General features: G+C 39.5%; 3 protein-coding genes across 3 annotated transcripts; 2 read left to right on the top strand and 1 right to left on the bottom strand.

Moving 5' to 3' along the window:
* Positions 1-189: 189 nt before the first annotated feature.
* LOC134878014 (coiled-coil-helix-coiled-coil-helix domain-containing protein 5) lies at positions 190-1922 on the bottom strand. Its single transcript, XM_063903760.1, has 4 exons — positions 1903-1922; positions 1581-1721; positions 1316-1467; positions 190-248 (listed from the first exon to the last, which is right to left on the bottom strand). The coding sequence occupies exons 1-4, from the start codon at positions 1920-1922 to the stop codon at positions 190-192; spliced, it is 372 nt and encodes a 123-aa protein (XP_063759830.1).
* Positions 1923-2383: 461 nt separating this feature from the next.
* On the top strand, positions 2384-10827 carry atp13a1 (ATPase 13A1). The gene is made up of 25 exons (XM_063903057.1): positions 2384-2903; positions 4065-4154; positions 4289-4552; positions 4667-4822; positions 4921-4990; positions 5086-5192; positions 5321-5450; positions 5586-5641; positions 5744-5870; positions 6014-6151; positions 6280-6400; positions 6508-6665; positions 7112-7287; positions 7365-7475; positions 7583-7708; positions 7787-7895; positions 8068-8261; positions 8497-8593; positions 8680-8864; positions 9063-9177; positions 9282-9478; positions 9612-9754; positions 9851-9962; positions 10046-10189; positions 10280-10827. Exons 1-25 carry the CDS (start codon positions 2550-2552, stop codon positions 10388-10390), a joined length of 3591 nt encoding a protein of 1196 aa, XP_063759127.1. The 5' UTR covers positions 2384-2549; the 3' UTR covers positions 10391-10827.
* A 1479-nt stretch (positions 10828-12306) lies between these two features.
* Positions 12307-17711, top strand: LOC134877554 (uncharacterized). The gene is made up of 11 exons (XM_063903104.1): positions 12307-12423; positions 13203-13242; positions 13813-14044; positions 14174-14247; positions 14629-14701; positions 14809-14896; positions 15038-15088; positions 15222-15293; positions 15401-15548; positions 16369-16456; positions 16546-17711. Exons 1-11 carry the CDS (start codon positions 12317-12319, stop codon positions 16626-16628), a joined length of 1056 nt encoding a protein of 351 aa, XP_063759174.1. The 5' UTR covers positions 12307-12316; the 3' UTR covers positions 16629-17711.
* Positions 17712-18184: the final 473 nt, after the last annotated feature.

Raw genomic sequence — 18184 nt, 5'->3', positions numbered from 1 at the left:
TAATAATTGAACCAGAAAAGGTCTGTTCTGCTGAGTGGTCACAGGGCTCATAACTCAATATCCTCCCTCTCTCTCTCTCAGTAGTCCCGCTGATTAGAAATGGAAAGTCTCCTCCTTTTCCTTTCATCCCAGACTCCCTATTTCTCTGTCATTGTGTAGTCGAGACAGTTGGTGTGGGAGCGATACATTCTAGTTTAATATTTGACTCTGACTCAGACCTGGAGAGGGCAAGTGTGGGAGGGACAGACCTGAGCAACAGACAACAACAAAGGATAACCACACCGCATAAGAATCACAAGTACATTTAATGAGGTGGTTCAATAAAAATATTATATCCAGGCAAGAATAAATGTGTATGAGTAAAAGAGTATGAGAAAAAGGACGATGCGGTAATTAAATATTCTACACAAAGTGTCTTACTCAAAGTACTGTTGCATTTCTCTCATATCTTTCCTGAAGAAAGACAAATAGTCATATTAAGTTGCGTAGAGGTAAACAGATTTCCTAACTTTCACTGTACATACAGTAACATGGCTGGGAAATGTGTAAAACCAACCAATCTGTGCTGCTGTGAAGACAGAAATGATCTGACGGAGATGGAAGATGTCTTGATGCTACAAAGGCTGAGGTACCGGATCTGTAGATGAAGAGAAGAACATTTACTGGTATGTTGGCTTTAAAAGTGATACCACTCAAAGACGGTGTAGTACATATTGTCCCATTGTGTACACATTTGATAACCCATGGGTCTGTTCTAATGTGTTGCTGTATCAGACAAAAACGCACAGAACAAGACCTTAAGGAATACTTCCTAAGATTATTTGGATAATCCATTAATTATAAGGGGTTACTTTGAATTAATGAATGAAACCTTGGTTTTCTTAAATGCCTCTACGGTGAAGACAGAATTCAAAAGCGGATAAAACAACCACAGTACGACTTTATCAAAAACGTCCATATACAACAAAAACATTGTTTTGAACAGTAAGGTTTTAGCAAAATACATCGATAAAAGAGACTTGTATTGTACAGCTGTTGTGTGAGATTATTCATTCACCATGCAGGCATGCGTGAAAGCAAAAGTTTTCTTCACGAATCCAAGGTAAAAATGTAGGGGGTGAAGTATTCCTTTATCATCTACAATTCTGAAAAACCAGCAAGCACAAACCATTCAGTTTGATAGAAAAACATGCTTTTTCAAAGGTGAGGGGGCATAATAATCTGCACATTACTATCTCCTAGTTTTATAAAGATGCTATTCACAACTGTTCATATGGGACCTTGATTGTGTATGGCCAATTCCAAAGGGACTTACCCGCTCCACTGAGGTCTACTGTCTCTGCACAGGCCAGAAAGCGAGCTACATGAGGGGAGCAGGAGGTAGGTTTGTCCTGGTTTTCTCTCAGGCAGCGCTCAAACTCGACAAACTCCCCTGAACACTCTTGTCTGATCTTCTGAATCACTGGGCTATATAAAAACATAAAAGAAATTAGGAATAAGACACAATTGTGCTTTTTAGATGTGGGTGTGTGGTGGTTGTTGAAGAAAATTGGAGTGAATGTACAGATATGTGGCCTTACTGGGATGATGTGCACTGTGCAACCTTTATCTTCAGTTCATGACACTTTGACTGCCATGTTGATGGGTTGGAGGCCACACATGACCCATATGCCTCCATTTCTTTATTGCAATACTTTGCCGTGATGTCCATAGCAGCCTGCCTGAAAGACGACACATGTTAATAATTCAGTGATTGTAAGCACACGTCCCTTAAGCCCTCGGTCGTCAACCTGATAACTTTCTAATCAAGCACTAACAATAAACGGAATGAAGTAGTTTTATGGTGGTAGAAAATGTCATTATTGACAGGCTGAATCTATCTCTCTGCGGTACCGTTCCTACCTCCCAAGACCAAATAACATAGCAAATGTTTTGTTGATATGACTCCATATTTAAAAGTCTTACATGTTGTTCTTTTAGGCTTTTCTCAAACGAAGAAGCTGATGAACCAAGGTTATCGCACCAGTAGTGTTGCATGTGGAGCCATGAATGTGCCGTAACTACACTACACCCAACCTATGATTGGATGGAACTGCAACAATCTGAAACAGTTATGAAATCGTATTGGCTCCTGCTTGTGTCAATATCAAATATTAGCCCACCCCCTTTGATGACCGTGCATTTCTTAAAGGGCTATACACCCTAATCTTATAATAAAAGCACTCAACTACGAATGCAGCCGATATTCGACACATGTATATTTATATGTAACGTACACTTTAAACTCAACCACCTTGTTTTAACTCGGTTGAATATCATAAATTAGTGTTTTTTTCCAGGTCATTTGTGATGTACTGTCTGAGACAATTGTACGTGTCTTTGCGTGTTGACGTATGCGGAAGCTACGGTCAGAAACCGAGCGATTCAGTAAACGGGCTCCGAAGGCAGGACCGAACACCGCTCCGTGTGTTGAATCATATTTTATCGGCAACAGCACGACGGGGTGGCGGTGGATGATAGAGGGGGGGCAGAGGTGTGAGTAAAGTACAATGAACGACGCCAAGAAAGAGGGAAACATGGCTGCAGATGGGATCCAGGGACCGGGAGAGCTGCAAATGGCCCCCTCTGAGAACCACAGCCAGCATGACAGCAGCACCAGCGACGAGCTTGTGAGCTCGGTGACGCTTTACCGGCGAAGGCCCCGTCTACTACACGGCACAGTCCTCCCGTTTCTGGCTGTTCTTTATCCAAGCTGGATGTACGTATGGTTCGGAGTGTATGGTGCCTCCGAGTATCCAGAGGCAGGCCTCCTGTCGCTAGCCGCTATCGGGATCGCGCACGTCCTCACAGCACTCTCTGGTTATTGGTCCGTGCACGCGCACTGTTTTCTCACTTGTTCAAAGGTAAACATAATGTATGCAACAATAAAAGGTATATTTCAAGGGTATCCACTGTTTTTACCGTATCCCTCTCATAGAGAATTCAAAGGTGTTCAGGGTCAGCACTGATACAGGAATCATTGATTGCTCAAGGGCTCTATAAAAGTAGGCAGGTGTTAGGCATTGAACCCCTTAGGGGTGGCTTATGTGGTAACCAATAATCAAACTTTCACATCTGGAATCAGCAATGACACTTCTCACAGCCACATTTTGACATTGATCAAGTCATAAAAAGGTCTTAACGATGTGTGGACATGACTGATGAATGTTTTTGTTTTGTTTTTAAACATTTTTATTATTGTAATTATAGTCCCACAGTAAAACTTGCCAATAAAGAGAGCAGCATAAATAAAAACACATGTTACAGACACAACAGAAAAGTAAACAAAACTGAAAGCATCTCAAAGTAAAACTCTGTTTTTTAACCAGGAAAGGAATGTGCCTCTTATTCTTTCACTTAATATTAAAATCATTAAACTGATACATTAATTTGGTTTAAGTCACTTTCCATATTCAGGGTGCAGATTATACAAATGCCGTTTTTTACAATTCCATATGGCTATTTGTTACCCCAAATCATAAAGAAGCCCCGAGAGCGCAGAGTGTTTCCCGGCTATTTTCTGCTTAATAGATGCATACATTGCGAGGCAGCAGATCAAGATTGGCCTTCAAGCAACATTAAGTAGCAGAGGACTATAAAGAGAAGAAAAAAAGTATCATGCAAATCTATTGCCTAGTTGCTCATTCATACATAGTGTGATAGCTGTTAAATTATTTTAAAAATCTGTGACTATCACAGTATGGTAATGGGAATGTGTCTGGAAATAACTTTTCTGAAGTTTAAGCTTTGTACTACCTAAATTCAAGGGTATATAGCTTAGCATTTATTTACATTCTCTCAGGAGGCAGTTGTGTAAGAGAGGCTAAATCTTACAATGCATTAAAATTGTATCAACAATGTATCCAGGTTAGCTTAGACATTTATTGCTGTTAAATGTTAGTAGATGATTTTTTAAAAATGTGCCTTAAGTTCATATGATGGACTAAGCACCAGAGGCACACAGCAAAAATAACAGTGACCTTGCACAGTGTGTGAATTTGTTACCTGTTTATTTGTAAATACAGGAACCAGACCCAAAAAAGGCTACACTGGCTAAGGTCGTTCCCACCCCCAACAACGGTTCTGCAGAGCTTGTGGCACTACAGAGGGACCAGGTCAGTTCACAGATTTACTCTTTTTTTTGTCACAAACCATAAGATTGAAAGTTTAAAAAGAAGAAATTGAAAAAAAAAACCCAATCTTGAATAAATTGTGTAATTCAAATGTTCTTTCCTTTTCTGACCTACAGGATGAAAATGGAGAAGGGATTTTATCTTTGGAGTTTCAAAAGATCTGCTACATATTTGACCACAAAGAGAAGAAACGTTTCCTTCCAATAGCATTCCCCATAAACAACCCAATGCGTGACTTTCAGTCCTGGCGTGGCTACCAGGAGGAGACAGAACTCCGGGCTGCAGAAAAGCGTTACGGCACCAATCGTGCTGAGATGATGGTGCCAGATTTCCTAGAACTCTTCAAAGAGAGGGCCACAGCTCCCTTTTTTGTTTTCCAGGTATATCTTTTATTGTAAAAGTCCTTCTAAATACATCTCTTTAGATATGATGTTGCTTACCTTATAATCAAATCTGTATCCATTTGAAGTAATCTGTTTTCTGCCATCCCCCAGGTGTTCTGCGTTGGCCTGTGGTGTCTGGATGAGTACTGGTACTACAGTGTTTTCACGCTGTTCATGCTGGTGGCGTTCGAGGCCTCTTTGGTCCAGCAGCAAATGAGGAATATGTCCGAGATTCGCCGGATGGGAAACAAGCCCTACATGATTCAGGTAGGCTTTTATTATATTTAATAAAATAGAAACAAAACGTATAGACAGTGTCTTCCATGTAAAACGTAACTCCTGTATCTCCATGTATTTTATGCTAGGTATATCGCAATAGGAAGTGGAGACCTATTTCAAGTGATGAGCTTGTTCCTGGTGACATAGTCTCAATAGGTAATGTCCTATTAACGTTTGTCAGACTCCTCGCCACAAACATCAGATTGACTCTGTTGGTGAGTGTTTTAAAATGTGTATTCTCCACTACACAGGACGTTCGCCCCAGGACAACTTGGTACCGTGTGATGTGCTGCTACTCAGGGGTCGTTGCATTGTAGATGAGGCGATGCTGACCGGAGAGTCGGTGCCCCAGATGAAGGTTAGAGGCAAACTATTATACGTGGTGACACTATACAGATCTGAGGGCGTACACTTTGGAGTGAAAGCCTTATTCACTCTAAAGGGCATGTCTTAATCTTATTGTGGGGTGTGTTATTGGGTGTGCAGGAGCCAGTGGAGGATTTGGACCCAGAGCGAATCTTGGATGTTCAGACTGACTCTCGACTTCACATTATCTCCGGGGGGACAAAAGTGGTGCAACATAGCCCCCCTTTGAAGGCCAGCGCTGGACTCAAACGTAATTGCTCATTTCTTTTTTCATTTACCCGTTACAAACAACATACGAGGGCTGTTGTAAATTATAATCCAACTATTGCCCGTTTTCTTCATAATCAAATCAAGATGCAAGCCCAATAATCTTCTTTATGTGCAGCTGTCGACAACGGCTGTGTGGCCTATGTACTGAGAACAGGCTTCTACACCTCTCAGGTAAGGAAGTTGCTGAATGTTTTTACAGTTTATTACTACGCTCAGTTTTTTATTGTAATGAATAATAAAGTGTACTAACTGTGTGCAAAAACTAACCTCCAGGGTAAACTTTTGCGAACAATACTCTTTGGTGTGAAAAGAGTGACGGCAAACAACCTGGAGACCTTCATCTTCATCCTCTTCCTCCTTGTGTTTGCCATTGCTGCAGCACTTTATGTGTGGCTAGAAGGTGAGAAGCATAGAACTCATTTTATCCCATGTACTTCTTATTGAATACAGCCATTATCACATTCTAAGTGTCTGCAAATAGCTGGAGGTTATGGCATATGTAATATTTAAAACCTGTCTTTTTCCTTTGTATCATATCCACAGGGACCAAGGATGCTAGCAGGAACCGCTACAAGCTGTTTTTGGAGTGCACTCTAATCCTTACTTCAGTTGTTCCACCAGAGCTCCCCATAGAGCTTTCTCTGGCAGTTAATACGTCTCTCATCGCCCTGGCTAAACTGTGTATGTCTGTGTGCTCCTATTCTGAATGTGTTAAATAGCAATTAAGAGAACTGGACAAAGCAGCTTATAATACAACGCTTGATACAGCAGTAGCTTGATTCAAATCCTCTCTTTCTACCCCTTCTTAGATGTTTTCTGTACAGAGCCCTTCAGGATACCCTTTGCAGGGAAGGTGGAGGTTTGCTGTTTTGACAAAACTGGAACCCTGACCAGTGACAGCCTGGTAGTACGAGGAGTAGCAGGCCTAAGGTAAAACATGCCAACCACTGTTGATCTGACTTCAAATCTTTTGAAGTACAAACGCAAAGTAAACTATGCTGTGGTCTAGGTTTGTAAATACTTTGTGTCTATTACAGAGAAGGAAAGGAGGTGATGCCTGTATCTGAGATTCCAGTGGAGACGCATCGGGTGGTGGCCACCTGTCACTCACTGGTCACTCTGGATGATGGACAGCTGGTCGGAGATCCACTGGAGAAGGCCATGCTGACAGCCGCTGACTGGACCCTCACTAAAGGTACTGGGATCCTCAATTAAATACACTGTGCAGGGCAGCGGGGGATGTGCCACGGAACATGTGTGTGCTTAGGATTGTGTTGTGTTCTGTCAAATCATACCAAAACTGCTGTGTTTAACTTGGTGCAGTAATTTGACCGGAGTATCGGAAAGGAATACTCCACCTGCTTTGACATTGAATGAAAAATTGAAAAAATAAGTTTAAAAAAAGTCTTGATGGATTCAAGTAAATGGGGTTGTGTTTAACAGCAGCAAAACTATATGAAAACATTAGTTTACAAATGCCTACAAAACTAACTGTGTGAATAATTGAACTGAAACTGCTCATCTTGTGGGTGAATGTGGCTTTAAAGTAAAGCTGTTTTTCATTTTAATCTGGATGTTGATGTTAAGTTACCTCTTAATAGCAATATGCTGTGTCTCATTCACTCTTTCCCTTTTGACCAGATGAGAAGGTGTTCCCTCGGGGTATCAAAACTCAGGGACTTAAGATCCACCAGCGTTTCCACTTTGCTAGTGCTCTGAAGAGGATGTCAGTCCTGGCCTCTTATGAGAAACTCGGCTCCACTGAACTCTGCTACATCTCAACTGTCAAGGGAGCTCCAGAGACACTCAGAGGAATGGTACATATCCTTAGTATATACATGCTCTAGTCTAATCATGTGTGCTAACTGATTTTCTAATGTGGCTTTTATTGTAGTTCGCAGAAAGTCCAGCAAATTATGACGAAGTCCACAAGGAAATGTCTCGTGAAGGGGCTAGAGTGCTGGCCTTGGGTTACAAAGAGATTGGACACCTTAGTCATCAGCAGGTTCTTAATTTATTTTTATCTGAAATATATCACAGATTGTCTGGTCCGAGTAGGCTTGACTAATGGGAGAGTCACAAACTGAGATGGAATCTTTCTGTGTTTCATAGGTCCGGGAGATGAGTCGGGATGCTTTGGAGTGTGACTTGCATTTCGCCGGGTTCATGGTTGTGTCCTGCCCGCTTAAGAGTGACAGCAAGGCCGTCATCAGAGAGATCCAGGAGGCATCTCATCATGTAAACAAGCTGACCACACAAAATGGTGCATACACTCTTAAACAGCGTGGTTTATAATTGCCTTTACTTTGCTTTCAGGTGGTGATGATCACAGGTGACAACCCTCTTACGGCGTGCCATGTAGCAAGAGAGCTCCACTTCATCCAGAAAGAACACACACTTGTTTTGCAGCAAAGCCCCGATGAAGGTAAGTCAAGTCATCACTTGACAGAATAACGTGTTTTACTCATGTAAGCTAGTGGAGAACAATGTCAGTTTAAAGGTTGCATCCAAAGGGCATCCTGATTTCCATTGTAATGCTCATGCAATGGGTGTTTTAACCAAGGACAGAATAATTTACCTCTAATGTTTATTTCCAGGTGCGTGGCAGTGGGAGTCCATTGATGGCAATGTGTGTGTACCACTGCCCCCTCCCTCCATTTCCTCATTCGTGAGTCAGTTTGACTTGTGTGTAACAGGGGAGGGGCTCGCCAGACTGAGCTGTGACACCAAACTATTCCATAGCCTCTTGCCCCACGTACAAGTGTTTGCCCGTGTCAGTCCAAAACAGAAGGTAGGTCCAAAAGACTTACATTACATTGAGGTTTATAAACCACAAAAATAATGTGAGATGTAGACAAATATTAGTCTACAATACAACAGCAAAGTACATGTATTTGAACTAGTTGACACCACTCATTTTGTGACTTTTTTAAATGTATGTCAGATTCAGTGTACTGTACAACAGTATCTACGGGTAAATTTTAAGGGTATTTATGAGCCATAATAACCTCCTGTTCTTTTTTCAGGAATTTGTCATCACAAGTCTCAAGGGGCTCGGCTATATTACCCTCATGTGTGGTGACGGAACAAATGATGTTGGAGCTCTCAAACACGCCCACATCGGTACGATTTATCAACCACCAAGACTGAAAGCATGTGTCCCTATATATGAGCCCCAACATTGTGCAGTGATGAAATTTCTTTCTCAGGTGTTGCTCTGTTAGCGAATGCACCTGAGCGAATGCCCGAAAGAAAGAAACGGGGGAAAGAAAAGGAGTCATCCGCAGCAGAGCCCAGACCTTTACCACCTGTCAGCTCAGGAGGGAAGCTGAGTTCCAGGGCAGCCCGGCAGAGGGTCCTGGCCCAGAGAGAAGAGCAGCTTGCAGCACAAAAGGTGTGTGTGTTCAAAAAGGGCCTTCTTTTTCAGGGAATAATTTACAACTTACTAAGGTTTATTGGACCACTGAATGCAGCATGGTGGCTTCCTCCCCAGGGTCAAAAAAACGTATAGCTTAAGAAAGAGGAATAAATGTGTGTCTGTTAAAAATGTATAGTCCACTGGTCTTAACATCAGGGGTTTATTCATTTACAGGAGAGGATCAATCAAGTCTTACGGGAACTTGAAGAGGATCAGATTCAAGTAGTGAAACTAGGTGATGCTTCCATCGCTGCCCCCTTCACCTCCAAACTCTCATCCATACAGTGCAGTAAGTAACGTACATTTATGATTTCAGCTTTGACACAGTTTGCATAAAATCTGAGCATGTATCGGGTCTCCACATCTGATTTATTTATCATTTGATTCCTCCAGTCTGCCATGTAATAAAGCAAGGCCGGTGCACTCTGGTAACAACACTCCAGATGTTTAAGATCCTCGCTCTCAACGCCCTGGTGCTGGCCTACAGCCAGTCTGTACTCTACCTCGAGGGTGTCAAGTTCAGCGATTTCCAGGCAACACTGCAGGGCCTGCTCTTGGCCGGATGCTTCCTCTTCATCTCTAGATCAAAGGTGAGAATTTATGTCAGAAAATACAGGCTCTACATGCTTGTGACTGATTGTTATTCAAGCAAGTGTGTCTTTACTGAATGTTCGTTTCTACCATGACATAGATTTACTTTTTCCCCCCCCTCTGTGTACATAGCCACTGAAAACGTTGTCTCGAGAGCGGCCCTTACCAAACATCTTTAATCTTTATACGGTGTTGACTGTGCTTCTGCAGTTTGCTGTTCACTTCTGTAGTCTGGTGTTTCTCTACAAAGAGGCACAAAGCAGAAGTCCTCCAAGGTAAAAGCCACTAAGACCGAGAAACAGAAGTTAAATATTTACAAAAGTCACATGACATTAATACATTATAATGACACTTGTCCTTTTTTTTCGCAGATCGGAACAGTTTGCAGATCTATATAAAGAGTTTGAACCTAGTCTAATCAACAGCACCGTCTATATAATGTCCATGGCCATGCAGATGGCCACTTTTGCCATTAATTACAAGGTACTTATTCTTAGTACAATTTGTATTTATGGTCACTACATTCTTTTATGTAAACTCATGGCATTTCTTGTGGTTTTTGTAAGGGTCATCCCTTCATGGAATCTCTCACTGAGAATCGACCACTACTATGGAGTATCGCTCTGTCAGGTTTAGCGATTGTGGGACTTCTTTCTGGTTCCTCACCCGAATTCAACGAACAGTTTGCTCTTGTAGATATACCAACTGAGGTGAGTGGAAATGTGTTGGCCATCAACTGTTAAAATAGCCTCCTATTGATGATTCATTAGGTAACCTTCTTCCCATTTACTTCTTTGCAGTTCAAATTAATCATTGCCCAGGTTCTGGTAGTGGACTTTGTCGCCGCTCTGCTGGTGGATCGTGTCCTGCAGTTCCTGCTGGGCAAAGGAACTCTCAGGCTGCCTTCTTGAACTCAGTGCCAAAAGCTACCGCTGCCCTTACCAACTAAACTGTAAAGGGAGAGGTTCAGGACTCGTGAGCAGGAGGATAAGAGCTGTTGTGATACAAGACAGATGAGACAGTCATGGCCTGCAGTACTGTACACTCTGTGTATCCCTTATTTTTTCCAATTTTCTCATTTCTTTATAACTCTTTTCTACATTTCTCTCTCTTTATTCCTCTGTCCCTCCCTGCTGCTACACAAGGCCATGAAGACAGCAGTATTGAGTGGAGTGCGAGAGCGCAAGACTTTGTGCCAGCCAGAGTGAAGCATACAGGCACACAAAGGGTCATTCTCCCAGAGAACTGCAAAAGTGTTTTTGATTCTTTTGATTACTCTCTTTGATTTTGTAAAAAGTGAAAAACATCTCTAACAGACTTATAAAGACTTACAGATACAAATTTTGAAGTCTGTCAAATGTTTTTTGGGTGCGGATACTGATGTGTTTTCACTTGGATGGGATGAGCATGCTGTTCATGAGCTATCCTGTTCCTTTAAGTTGGTAAGTAAAGAATGATCTGGGTATGAGAATATAGTGTAACCGATCAAAGAGGACAGTTCTTATGAAACCTGGTATCATCATGTCACTCATGACTTGGGACAAAAACAATTGTTCCATCTCTAAGCATCAGTTGATGGAAGACTTGTACATTTGGTGTTAACTTGCAGATTGATCTTAACTCGCAAACATGCTTATCTCAGGAGATCAGACATCGATAAGGGTTTGATATTTATCTTTGATATGGACTTACAAATAACATTTGACAAACAAACTAGAATATCTTAAATAAATCACTTTCCCCCCTTAAAATATGTGGATAGAAATCCAATCCATTGCATGGTAAATAAAGTACTGAATCAAGCATTCAAAAACTGTGTCCAATGGCTGTAGAATCAAAGTTTATAAAACATGTTTTTTATTTATTGAAAACTTGTGGATATAGATATGTGACCTCATGTTTGCAAATTAATTCAAATTTGTTGTTCTATTACAACTGGACAAGAAGGACAGACCTCTTTTTTATATATTTTAGGGCTTTTCAATTTTGTACGATCATGATTATGCAAATTCTCATCAGTTTCTCTTATTTGTTAAGTCTTATTTCATTTGAATAGCTTCCTTTTGATGCGACCCTGGGACTCCAAATAAATGCAGCATTGTGTTAGTACACTATACAATAAGGCCACACCACTTTTTGGGGGGTTAAAGTGTATTTTATATTTATATGAATATATTAAGAATATTTAGCCGTTTTATTGAAAAAGTCAAGATTTTTCAATACCTTCCATGTCAAAATAAGGTTAAATTCGGAGGGTTTATTTATTATTAGAAGCTTAAAAACGTTCAAAGTTCCAAAAAGCAATAGTAGTCATTTTACATGGACTATAAATTACCAAGTGAGATGATGATGAGCATAATGAGGATCATGATGATGATGATGAGATGATGATGATGATGATTATTATTATTATTATTATTATTATTATTATTATTATATTATTATACTTTATAAATTTAAATACTTTATACAATGTTTTTGCTAATCGGTGACATTGTCATCCTACAGAGACTTATATGAACTGCATGGTATTAAGTTTACATACAATTAAATGTTTGTTTTGTTTTTCATAAAACAACAAGATTTTCATTATGTTAACACACTTGCACCAAAAATGTTAAATTCTGAAAATGTATACATCTTGTATGTTCATAGGATCCTTTGGTTATTCTTTAGATTTTTCCCCACACGGATAAACTCAGTTACCATATACACGTATTTTCAATCAGTATCTTGTAATTGAATTCGACTGTTTAAAGTATTCAACGACTGCAGTTCCTACCTTTGCCTTGGCATTTAGTTTGTAGTTGCTTGAGTTAATGCACACTACATTTCCCATGGTGCTTGTGTCAGAAGAGGGGTTTGGCTTGTTGGGCGCGCGATGCGAAGAAAAGTATTTGAAAGAAAAAATGGCGGAAAAACATACAGGAGCTGGACAAGAAGGGTTTGTAATCTTTTTTACTTTGACCCTTGTGACAAAATACTTACGTACGACGGAGTATTAGGGCCACATATGAAGAAAAAAAATATTTTTGCCGTGACGAGATTAAAGTCGACACGGCGACTTTAAAGTCAACATGTCGACATTAAACTCGAAATGTCGAGAATTAAGTTGAAATATTATGTCGAGTTTAATCTCGACATGTCGAGAATAATCTCGACTTTATGTCAATTGACACTGAAAACTATTCAGAGAGAAAGCAACCGCTCCACAGGTGCAGTTTGAGTCACGCATGGTTCTTACACTAATCACCACACTGTGGTTCTGCGCTAAAACAGCGAGGATCTCTTTATTGTTAAATCCAATTCGGAAGTATAATTTGACCAAATGATCTACACAAGCCATTTCGGATTCAGTGCAGGACCTGTGGGAGCGGTACTATGTCTCCCAACTAATTTCAACTTTATTCTCGACATGTCGAGTTTAATCTCGACGTGTCGACTTTAAAGTCGCCGTGTCGACTTTAATCTCGTCACGGCAAAAAAAAAAAATTTCTTCATATGTGGCCCTAATACTCCGTCGTACTTACGAGATGTAGTGATGTGTCGTTGCTGTCTTAGTTTCGCCCAAAGCAATGTTAAATGTTCGTTATTGTTGTGGTATTCAACGTTTCTTACAATGTGAAACACCGAAGAAACCAGTCCTTGATTTTAGTATTAGAATAACAGTTGTTTTTTTAAATTTACGTTCATGCTGGCTTACATTCAAAACGTGTTTTACAGTTGTGTCAGTGTCGCCGTTGCTGGTGAATTTCCAGATGAGGTAAGGCATTTTAACATTTAAGCTAAGGTAAACTGACATCGCATTATGCTCTTTCTATATACATGCGCTGAGCTATAATCGGAGGTGGAACAAGTGCTTAGATCGTGTACTTAGGTAAAATAGAAATACCGTAAGTAATACTTGATTACAAGTACAAGTCCTGCAATAAAAAAAATATATAGTATATGTTTGGATTATAATTATTGATGCATTTATCAATGTGTTTATCACAGCTGGAAAAGGTGGAGCCAGTTTTATTTACTTAGTATGCTGCAGGGTAGCTTGTGGATTTACAAAGTTTAATGTCTTATTGAATTGTTGATTATGTTTCATATCATTAATCAGAATCTGCAAAGTAACTGAAGGTATTCAATAGATGTAGTGGACTAAAAGTACAATTTTCATATCTGAATTGTAGTTTGGTAGCAGTACACCATAGAACAAACTAAAATACTCAAGTTAATTACAATTTCCTCAAAAGTGTACTCAAGTACAGGACTTCGTTACCTCACACCACTGGCTATCATTTCTAGTGTCCATGGTACTTTACTGTTTGTTTCGTCTTACAAGGTCAACTCGGTGAAATCAACACAGAAAAGATGCTCCACAAGCCCCAGCACAGTTCCCCCAAACAAATCTCATCGTACCGTTTCCCCCACCAAATCGACGGCAGGGGAAGGCCAGTCAGAAATGGACACACTTGTAATGGAGGGACCTTCGAGTCCCACTGCACGGAGGAAATCCTGGAGGAGAGCAACCCTAACCCGACGCTCTCTCCCAGCCCTTCCCAACCCATATCAGGGTGAGATGTATGAGAGAGATGTTTAAACCTAGCTTACTTGTGCATTGTTATCAGGAAAAATATGGTCACATGGTTTGTTTTTTGTTGTTGTTTATTTTATAATAATACTCCCTATTTATATGTTTGTAGTTTTGGGCAGGAGCATAAGTACATCCCTACCACAGCAAGAGAGGCTCGAGAAATTTATGAAGGCAATAATGAGGGTGAGTGCAACGTGATAAAACACATTAATTGTGACAAGGAAGGAATATTAAGAGACACAATAGGTTACTCTCCATCTCTCAGGTTTCTCTATTGGCGATTTGAGACAAAAATAATATTTTTCACTGAAAATATGTGGGTACATGTTGGATTACAAATTTAACCACTCGGTAATAACAAAATAATGGGCATTGGCTCTGGGACGAACATCACTCAAGCATTTTAAACCTCCTGCACAAAGGATGTCTTAAAGGCTAATCCTCTGGATATAATGAGTAGTCTGTAAAGTTCTGGATGTTAGGTTAGAGGAGAACATAAAGTTAACTTTAATTAGTCTCCAAGACTAATGAATCACTGTGTAATTGCCTCTTCTTTGTCTCTAGGTGGAAATAGAAAGAACTCAGAATTGGCTGCAGTCAGTACCGAACAGCTCACTGGAGTCTTTTCAAAAACAAGGTTAGAGGATGCGCTGCTTCACCTGATGGATATTTCAACATAAATAACTGTCAAAGAAATATTAACTTCATGTTATTAATGTGTGTTCTGTGTTGTCCTTGGTGCAGTGGAGCGCATCGAGAAAGATCTGGATTGTCTTACTGAAAGCATACGCAAAGAACCAGGGAATGATGAACTCTCTGCTCCAGCAGCTAGGTATAATAGCCTCTTTTTTTTTTTACTACTGCGCATGCATTATATCACATTATTTATTTTAATTGTTATTCATGTTTGACCTACAACTTATTATTATTTTTTACTGGATTTATGCTTATGTTATTTGTTTTTTAATTCTAGTGACCCTGCAGTGCATAAGGCCAAGGAAAAGGTCCAGAAGGCTATCAATAGGCATGTTGTTTTGATATCACTATAGCACACACATACTATATGCACCAGTAACCTTAGATTCAATCTTAAAAACAAACTTGATGTGACCTACACATTAACTAATTTTGTTAACCAGTCTATGTTCTTTTTTCAGGCTACAAGCTGAAAGTGAATCTTGGGGGGCACTGTTGAACAAACACAGGAGTAAAGCGGAGGAACTGGAGAGGTGAACATGTGCACTTTCATTGAGGAATATTGTAGCAATACTATTTTAGTGTGTGCCAATATTATCTTCTCAATTGTGTTTCAATCATGTTCTCTTAATTTTTTCAGGAAAGTGGCACAGGGCCAGGAAGGAGGCATATCATTAGACTCAACATCTGTGGCCCAGTCATCACAGTACCATTGCATACTGAGTAAACCCGACTACAACGCTCTCCTCTGTAGACAACAGCCCATACTCCACACTATGACAATCATTGTATGTACACTTTCATATATTTACTCCTAGTCCTAGTAACAGTACAAACTATATACACTTTTAGCAAAAGCTGAAATCTTTAAAAGTTTTGATACTAAATTGTTCTCATATACCATCTGTATGGTGGCGTGTTGTAAAATACAGAAGCTGGCTGCGGTGAGAGTGATAAAACATTAAGCAGATGCTTCTCTCTTATTGACAGTCCGTGCCAGCTTAAAGAGTTTAAACCAATCACATTAAATGTTGCCATTGGCATTTTTCCTAATCATACCTTGGACTTTGGGCACAAATAGAATAATAATAAATCCACATTTGACTTATCTGATGACTAATTACAATATTCTTTGCTAGATAGTAATAATGTTGATGTATTGCAGCAACATAGTAAATGCTTTAGAGACGCCCTTTTTTATGGGTATTTTTACTTTAGAGATTTTGTTTGGAAGAATGTTGATCACATATTTTTTTGCACCAATCAAAGTTTAGAAACTAATAAATAAAAGAATGAAAGTAAGAGGTTGTTTGCCAGTGCAATTAAGACCAAACAAAAGCCACACAGCCCTGGTTAAACAGAGGATCTGCGTTTCTGTGTGCAGTGTGCATTTATCAATAATAGCTCAAGACGTATATTCTAAACTTTAACTGATATGGATCTTTGTTTTCCTTATGAATATGTTTTGCTATAGTGCACTGTAAATATGCTTACTATTTCTCAAATATGAATGCATCAGACTTTAAAAAACAAGTAACATCTGAGTGGATTTTTTATTTTATGGCTTTACCATGTTATGTAATCAGTTATTTCTTTTTTGATGTGTAGATGGACAATCAAACTAAGATGGTTAAAGACCTTTTGTCCATCAAGGAGCAGTCAGAGTTATTGTTGAAAGAGACCAGTGGCAGATTGGGTAATTATTTTATTTATTTTTCATTTTTACTATGGAACAAACTGGAATGCGGTATTTTAACAGTTACTGTGATTACTTTTTCCTAACAGCGGCAGAGGCCGGAATCCAGGATCTTTCACCTGACATCATCAAGAATTACCTGGCTGCACCTTTACCCTCCTCAACTACATAGTCCCTTTGGCAGGAGGCAAGAATAAGCAATCAATCATAATTGGCTGTGACTCATTATGGCTTATTAATGAAGCTCATATATTTGCGTACCTCCTGATAAATTCACTGACATATGAATTGAAAACATTCATGGGCAATTGTTTTATTTGTCTTGAATTATTACATACAGGTATATTTTAATGTGTTCTTTGTCAAATAAACCACTTCTGTCAGCTGAATGTCTGATTGTGGCAATAGTTCAGGTAATCCATGTGTTTGACCAGCAGGTGGCAGTGGCTGGCTATACAATGTTATGAGAAGCTTGGTGAATGGCCAGTGTGGATTTTTCTGTTAGGCCTTCATTAATTGTATTACCTGTAAAACCTGAAGCTGTTAATACTAGACTGCAAGCTGTTAGGAATTAAGGAACAGGTCAATGTTTCCAAAACCCTTGTAAAAACATCCCCCCCAAATAAGTATTTGCTCCTTGTTCGAAATTTGTATTAGAAGGAAACTTTAAGTGGTTTGATTACTACAATTTATAAATATCCTAAATCCTGTTGGTGTGTGTGTGTGTACATATATATATATATACATACATATATATGTGTGTATATATATATATATATATGTGTGTGTATATATATATATATGTATGTATATACATATAGTGTTGTTAAACCTGTGAAGAAATGCCAATTTATCAACTGAAATGTACTTGGGATGGAAAAAGTCAAGTTTGACCAATATTGAATATATAATCTCCATAAAGTCTTTTTTTATTTACATCCTTTTTACACGCTCATCCTCAGTCACATTTACTCTTTCTTTGGTGCTGCATCTATTTCACTTCATCAGTGTCCCCTGACCATTCAGGAGGAGGCCCCTCCCCCACCGTGACTCACCCCCATCTCTTGCATTTGGCTGGGTCACTGATGCAGAACGAAGCTTTGACATTGTACCAGTCAGTCAACGCTTTGTTCGCTATCACTCCTATCACTTGGACCCATTCACTCATTAATGTTCATACTTAATTTTTCTCTGATGAATAGAAAAATCCCCCCTTCCACCATTGACAACAATAAATGAAGTGTGAATGACTCTATGCTCTGCAGTTGTGAGATCCAACATGGGGTATGCTGACTTTTTCTTGTTATTGTATTCAAGGGAGTGACTAGAGAGCAGGGGACAAGCACAGAGAAGACAAGCAGGGTTGTGACCGTGAGAGTTGTGAGTAAGGGAGGATGGTGCACAGCAGGAAAGATCGATTCCTATTTAGATGAAAATGAGGCTTGATGCTTGTGGGGTGAGAGGAGGGCAGCTTTAGCATCCAAATGAATAGAAGTTTCACAGAAATGATCCTTAAATGAATTACCAACAATAAAACAGATATAGAAGTTAACAAAGCCTCTGACAGTCTTTTTTACTTTCAAGGGAAAGTCTCTCCTGACTTTAGAGTTAGATGATAACCCCTGCAGTTTCTCACTTGCAATTGTTTAATAAACATGTTTTAAAAATATCAATGACCCATGTAAATGGCATGTTAGAAGTATCTTAAGTGTGTGATTTAGATAAAGG

The sequence above is a fragment of the Eleginops maclovinus genome, chromosome 16 (assembly GCF_036324505.1).
Source record: "Eleginops maclovinus isolate JMC-PN-2008 ecotype Puerto Natales chromosome 16, JC_Emac_rtc_rv5, whole genome shotgun sequence".
NCBI classification, from domain to species: domain Eukaryota; kingdom Metazoa; phylum Chordata; class Actinopteri; order Perciformes; family Eleginopidae; genus Eleginops; species Eleginops maclovinus.
Note: the sequence above shows the minus strand (reverse complement) of the source record. Positions and strands in the feature narration are given on the sequence as shown.